Source organism: Quercus suber, unplaced genomic scaffold (genome assembly GCF_002906115.3).
Source record: "Quercus suber isolate HL8 unplaced genomic scaffold, Cork oak 2.0 scaffold_308, whole genome shotgun sequence".
In the NCBI taxonomy this organism is placed as follows: domain Eukaryota; kingdom Viridiplantae; phylum Streptophyta; class Magnoliopsida; order Fagales; family Fagaceae; genus Quercus; species Quercus suber.
In genome coordinates this window covers 551,208-558,529 of record NW_027069764.1, presented here as the reverse complement: position 1 = coordinate 558,529, position 7,322 = coordinate 551,208, and the positions used below count along the sequence as shown (strand labels likewise).

Here is a 7,322-nt window from a genome sequence, read left to right as displayed (position 1 = left end):
CAACCTCAAACTTTGTACATGTTTTATTCAAATAACTATTTCTTTGACACATATATACATGTGCCTAGTACTTGAAACATATCAGTTTCATATTACAAATTTGGGAATGCATAATTCCTTTCTATAATTCATGGACAAAAAGTGATAAAATAGTTGGGTGCACCAGAGCAGGTAAAGGTGCTAGTTTGATCATCATAAGCATAGCTATAAGCTTGAGGACATTGTTGCTTAAAGATATTAGAATATTTTGTGGGTGGACATGTTAGCGGGGTGCTATATGCACCAGTGCAACAGTACTGTGGTTGATTGAAAGCAGTACAAGCACTCTTGCAGGCAAGCACGCTCCCATCAGACCCTATCACTTGCAACTCTCCTGGGCAAACTGCGTTCACGTCGGCTGGACAGCTTGAGTTCTTGCAATCACCAGTGCCACCTCTGGTGGCTACAGAAACAGGCAAGTTGAAGCCATCTACAAGGCTAACATCGTAATAGTCCATCCCACGATTATCTGCTATGTTGATTTCTACTAGAGAAGCTGGTGGGATTGCACCAGTACCATTGCATGCAACCTTACCAGTGCCACAATCAGCAGTCTCGCAAGTGAAATTTGTTGAGTTGGTGGAGCATTGGGTTCGGGCCCAGAATCGGCCTTTCCATGGAGCTTGAACATCCAGTGTTAAGGAAGCTTTGGATAATAACTCAAATCCAGTATTTGATAGTTGGGGTTTTAGATCCGAAGTTAGGGTTCCGGGCCAAATGGTTTTTGAACAGTTGTTTGTGAAAGTTATTTTAGCAGAGTGAGCACCTGCATGCAAGTAAACCAAACGCTTTTGAAGGTTGTATTAATTATGAACCACTACATTATTTTATTCTGTCTGTAAGTGTTACATAGTCCAAGACCTGACTCAGGTTTATAACCGTTAGTATCAATCATATATTGAGCAATTGAAATAGAAGAGGTGTACATGTCTATATAAAAAAAATTAAAAAAAGAAAAGAAAAAGAATCATCGATGCTATAAATTGCATGAAATCTAGCAGTTGCCCTCAATGTGACCTGTTCATTAATTAGAGCACGTTTTTCTATGGACTATTAGAAGAGATCAATAGAGAAAGAACAAGTATCAAGTACACAAAATCTAAAATGTGATTCAAGTGAAAGATTAGCTTAATCCGTGGGGTTCATGGCTTTATTGTATAGCCGATACGATGATTGTCGCGACCTAAAATTTTGTGATTAAAAAAAAAAAAAAATTAATGACAAAAGCAATGTGGTAAAGCATATTAGAAGTAGATAGCATACCAGATAAGAAAAAGAAGGCCAAGGTAAGGCCGTAGAGTGCCAGAGTTTTCATCATTGTTGCTTACTTTGGTTGTAACAAGTATATATGATGAAGAACTTAGGTATGGTATGGCATGGCTTGGGCTAATCCAATGAACTTTGCATGGTATATATAGAGGTTTATACACCGATTCAAAGGAGAAACATTCCGAAAATTGGACTTGGATTTTCTAGGAAATCTTATTGACCCACTTGGTAGTTATCTTCTAAACAGAATCGGATAGCTGCTGCTACTGTGAAGGAAAGAGACTGATACACGCACGTGGTATTTATTATTTTTATTATTATTTATTTATTTATTTATGATTGGGCTTAATTTTTTAAGCTTTATTATTGATAACTTTTGTTGTTGGGTTTATTTTTTTGGGCTTGTATATATTTTTTATATTTAATCTATTAATTTTTTATGGCCTTTAAAAGGTAAAAAAAAATGCTAAAATTACAAAATTTTTATAAATTGCTAATGTGGTGAGTGATTATTGATAAGTAAAAAGTGATGCAAGTCATGTGTGAATCAATAAAAATTTGCTACCTTAATAGTTTGTAAAAAAGTTTGCGGCTATAATATTACTTTTAAAAGAATTGATGGCATTGTTAAGGGAGCTGGGCAAAGTGTAATTTTATTAAACAAAATTGCTAAAATGAGTACCTATTAATATACTAATATTTTTTTAATAAAAATAATTTAGGAGGGGGCCATTGCTCCCCTAGTCCATATATAGCTCCGCCCATGGTTGAGACGAAGCATCTAATCTAAGGTTACGTTACGTGTAGATTTTTCACTACGGAAATTTGAGGACAACCCTCAAGTTGTGCCAAAACTAATTTGTCTGATTTCATCAATTTGAAGAATTTGATGGCATTGTTAAGGGGGTTAAAGTGTAATTTTATTAAACAAAATTGCTAAAATTAGCACCTATTAATATACTAATATTTTTTTTTTTTATAAAAATAAAAAATTTAGGAGGGGGCCATTGCTCCCCTAGTCCATATATAGCTCCGCCCATGGTTGAGACGAAGCATCTAATCTAAGGTTACGTTACGTATAGATTTTTCACTACGGAAATTTGAGGACAACCCTCAAGTTGTGCCAAAACTAATTTGTCTGATTTCATCAATTTGAAGAATTTGATGGCATTGTTAAGGGGGTTAAAGTGTAATTTTATTAAACAAAATTGCTAAAATTAGCACCTATTAATATACTAATATTTTTTTTTTTTATAAAAATAAAAAATTTAGGAGGGGGCCATTGCTCCCCTAGTCCATATATAGAAGAAAATCTCTCTGTAGCCTTCCAAGCCGAAATGATCCACTAGTGAATAAAGTTAAAGTACAAGGATATCAAAAAGACCCTCCAAGTCTAATCTACCCAATATATTTGAACCCTCCAAGTTCCAGCTCCCGACGGACTTCACCAAGTATTTTTTTCACTAGTTATCTAGATCCCGCAATTAACTTCAAATTGCATCCGCCAAACAATGACTTCTTCCTATACTTCCCACATGCACCAAAACAACTCTCAACACTCAGATTGAGTGTGATAAATTTTTGGGCTAAGAACATCTCAAGGATTTGTAATTAGAGAGGTAGGAGTAGAGTAAAACTAAGAGAAATGTGCAAATAATTATGGGTTTACAATCTCTAACTCTCAAGTGTATATCTAAGGTTTTCTCTCTAAGATTCTACTTACAATTTCGTAGGTAATTAATGTGGGCTTTTATAGTGTGGGTAAAGAAATGAGGAAAGCACACTTTAACAGTTGGCAGTGCATCTCGCAATTTGGCCTAATCGTGAGATAAGTTACGGTTTACAATCTCTAACTCTTAAATGTATTTTCAGGGTTTTCTCTCTAAGATTCTACTTACAATTTCGTGGGTAATTAATGTGGGCTTTTATAGTGTGGGTAAAGAAATGAGGAAAGCACACTTTAACAGTTGGCAGTGCATCTCGCAAGTTGGCCTAATCGTGAGATAAGTCACAAGATGCCTCTTGGCACTAAACTCTTCAGCTTTCAGCATGTGCATCTCACAGGACCTTTCACAAGTTGTCCACTCCTGAGCCAGTCGCGAGTAAGTTGTGAGTTGCTCCGTTCTTCATAGTTCTTCACCAAACTCTCATACTTGATCATTACATTGAATCCTATAAACATACAAGGAAATGATTGGCTGAATACAATCAAATTTGACATGAAATTAAAGCCAACAAAACATAATTGGAGATTACAACTTTACAAGCTTAACCATGGAATGATTATGATCTAGATTTCTTAGAGTAAAATTTGTATCCATACATTTTGAAATATGTCGATTAGATTTTTTTCACATCATCAATATTTAAAAATTAAACATAAAAAGTTAACTATTATCATTTTTGTACCTATTTAAATTATTGTTGTTGTGGAAAACCACTTTTTGGTTTTCGGCCCATTCACTACACAAAAGGGAAATGATCAAATCAAAACTTTAGTTCTTGCTTGGATGGCTGAAAACTTTTTTTTTTTTTCCTTATATTTTTCTCAGCCTTAATATATATATATATATTTTTTTTTTTTTTCCTTCTAATTTTAGGTGTTATGAGTTATGACTAGAAGCATGTTTAGGCCAGAATAGGGTTTCTACCTCAAGGCATGTTACACGACCTTACATACGCACCCTAGGAGGCATGTGTACACAACCTTAGTCATTCCTAAGTAGGCTCTTTTAGAATCTTAATTATGAGATTGAGCCATTCTAGTCATGAGTATAAATGGTGTTATTTATAATGTTATTTATTTGTTATTTATCTTTCAACCTATGATAGAAACTCGCTTAGAATGTTTAAATCTTGTTAGAAATATGCTTAGGATGATTGAATCTTGTTAGAAGCATGCTAAGGATTTGGATGTGTTGAGAACGGGGTAGCTTTCAAAACTCTAGGGATAGAATATTTGTTTTTTAATTCGTAAATGATGTGCTTGCACTTTTGTTTGTGCCTTACTTTTAATTCTTGCATGCATTAGGAAAGGTTCCTCTTAGGGGATCCTTATTGAAATATGACTATGAGGGCCATAAATGGAGGTTAGCCCACTCAACAGAGGATTTGGTGCCCTATACAAATACACCTTCTTAAGTTTGTACCCTAATTTCGAACCCATTTTTGATTTGTTAGAGCTCTATATAAAGATTCAAATTGGTTTTTGGACAAAAACCAAATGTTGACTTCCCACCCATCAGGCTAGTGGCATGCTCCATTGCCAATTAGGATGGACCCACAATTGCACCTTTTACACATGAGGGTGCTCACAAGGCCTTAAAATCCAACTTAGTATGTCATAGGGGAATGACATGCATGGTAGTGTTAGCAAACCCATGAAAACCACCAAATGAAAGCCAAAGTCATTGTGGTGACGGGAGCTTTAATATACATTATTGTTTAGTGTTGCTGTGTTTGGTTTGAGTATATTTTGTTAAAATTTAGTTGTGGTTTCTATGATTGGAAAACGAAATTATATAGGACTAGAATTTTTGTTTCTTACTAGTTCTATTGGAAATAGATTTTGTTAAAATTTAGTTGTGGTTAGTTTTGTGACTGGGGAAATGAATATATTATTTTGTGATAATTTGTTTGTTTTGCAAGTTTTATTTTATTTTTTTATTTTATTTTTTAAGTTTTATATAAAAAAGTCAAGCATTGTCATTAGAAAAGATTAGCCAAAATTGGCTATGAGTACATTATTGAAGTATGGAGACATCCTCCATCTACACAAATAAACTGCTAACATATTTAATAAAATTATAAGTTACAAAATTACTTTATCTACGAATATGAGAAAAACTAAGAGAACAAAAGGTATGTGTAAATAATTTAACCTCAATGATGAGGTGACCATAGGATCGGAGGAGAAGGATTCATCTTCATTACTAAGAACTTTTACGATAACTTCGGAGTCACCCTCTAAAATAATGGATGAAAGACTGAGGTCTTGAGCAAAGCTTAAAGCCCTCACTACTACCATGACTTCTACATCAGAATCTGAGCGGAGTAAGAGCATTTTCTCTTTCATAGACACCAAAAACAAGCCTTGAGAATTTTGAACAACCACCCCAATCCCTGCTTCTCTTTTAACACTGTACCATCAAAATTTAACTTTAGTTAACTTTGACTAAAGGGTTTATCAAATGAGACCAACAAACCCGATCTGGATTTAAGGCAGTGGGAGGAGAAGATTTTACTGGGATAGCCCGAATAAAATTAGAGAGGATTTTCTTTGCCATCAAGGATTCAGGATCACATCATTAATAGGAAAGGATTTGTCCTCTACTTGAAAGTCTATTTCTACAGAACCAATTGCAAAAACATCCAGATCTTTTTTTTCCTCAATTATGTGTTGCACCAAATCTAAAAACTAGGAGAAGTGGTTAACTTGGCGAAAACTACACGTTCGATCAGAGTCCCATACAACCAAAACTCCAGGACGTAGCCATAATGCGTGTATCACATTCTCGGGAAGTTGCTTATAATGTTCACAAACATCTTTAGCTAACACATTCCTTCGGACTAAATTAGTTTTCATTTTTTTATAACGTAATTAAGTCATAATATTGTTTTTTTTTTTTTTGTAAGACAATGTAATTCAAATGAAATTTGAATAATGAAGTATTTTATTAAATTGTGGCTTTCTTGATTTGATCCTTAAATAATCAAGGGGTGATTTTAAATTGTAAAACCCTATATGTATGGGTAAAATATTGTCAATTGAGTATTCATTTTGGGATACACATGCATTTGACCTAACATTTTATTTGGTCATGGTTATCACACCCACATTGACGTCTATTGAGCCAAACCAAACTTCCCAATACGAACAAGTTGTAAAGTTTTAAAAGATTTCAATACTATTGCTCATTCACATTAATGTGACCTCATTCATCTCATTAGAAGTATAGAAATCGCACAATTCACACCATATTAACATTTGAATCTAATACCCAATATTCCTTTTCAAGAATTTTTTACTTTGTCAAGACTCACGATACAAAACAGCCGCATTGTTCTATTCTATCAAAAGAGCCAAAAAAAAAAAAACAAAACAAAACAAAACAAAACAAAAAATAACATGGCTAATTTATGCGGGACAAAAGGTGATACTGAAACTCGTTGCCCCACTGCAACTATAATTGGAGGTTGATTATCACCAGGATAAGTGTGGGCTAGACCACATGCTTTCTTGAAGACACTTGAGTACTCATTAGGCTGGCAAGTCTGTGGACTAGCAAAATTTCCAAAGCAACAATGTTTTAAGCACTAAGACAGCCAACATAGCGTCCATCCTTGCCCTTGGCCACTAAGTTAGGTGGGCACACATTGCTAAAATCTTGAGCACAATCCACCACAGGGCATGGTCCAGAACCACCAACTAGAGATCCACCAACGGGTTGGATCCGGACTGGCACGTTATGCCCGTGGTTCAAGTTCAGTTCATAGGAGACAACAAGGGGATTGGTTTGTAGTTTGTACTAGCTGGTTAATAGTGAAATTAAGTATGGTCACTGGGGAATTGGGTACTGGCCATTGGCAAATTTTGTTGCCACCACAATCTCCAGTACCACACGAAAAATAATTTGAGGCATTGAGGCTGCACTTGGTCCTCCCCCAAATGAAACCCTTCCATTGATCAGGCATTTGGAGTGTTTTTGAAGTTCCTGAAGTGAACTCAGGATCACTATCACCAATTGATGGGGTGGCACCAAGCCATATTAACTCAGTGCATCGGTTCTCGTAGTTGAAGGTTACCGTAGACTGTCCCCCTGAAAAATATTGTTTCAAAGTTAGACAGTATATGTTACTTTTGAAAAATAGTGTTTCAAATTTCATGTATACATCTCGATATCCACAATTAAAACGAGAAATAAATAATGTGCATGGAATATGTACACTAAATGAGTGTGAAAGTTACTACTTTACTCTATCACCTCATACCTCTTTTTTTTTTTTTTTTTTTT

At 34.9% G+C, this 7,322-nt stretch overlaps 1 protein-coding gene across 1 annotated transcript; it reads right to left on the bottom strand.

Annotated features, from left to right (window-relative positions):
- Positions 1-1,383, bottom strand: LOC112038889 (thaumatin-like protein 1). The gene is made up of 2 exons (XM_024071727.2): positions 1,303-1,383; positions 1-805 (listed from the first exon to the last, which is right to left on the bottom strand). The coding sequence occupies exons 1-2, from the start codon at positions 1,355-1,357 to the stop codon at positions 129-131; spliced, it is 732 nt and encodes a 243-aa protein (XP_023927495.2). The 5' UTR covers positions 1,358-1,383; the 3' UTR covers positions 1-128.
- Between the last annotated feature and the right edge of the window lie 5,939 nt (positions 1,384-7,322).

Bases quoted from the DNA above. Each gene is read 5' to 3' on its own strand.
- LOC112038889 (XM_024071727.2), bottom strand. From the start codon at position 1,357: ATGATGAAAACTCTGGCACTCTACGGCCTTACCTTGGCCTTCTTTTTC. The intron at 806-1,302 runs GTATGCTATCTA...ACTTGCATGCAG, and splicing joins GGCCTTCTTTTTCTTATCTG to GTGCTCACTCTGCTAAAATA.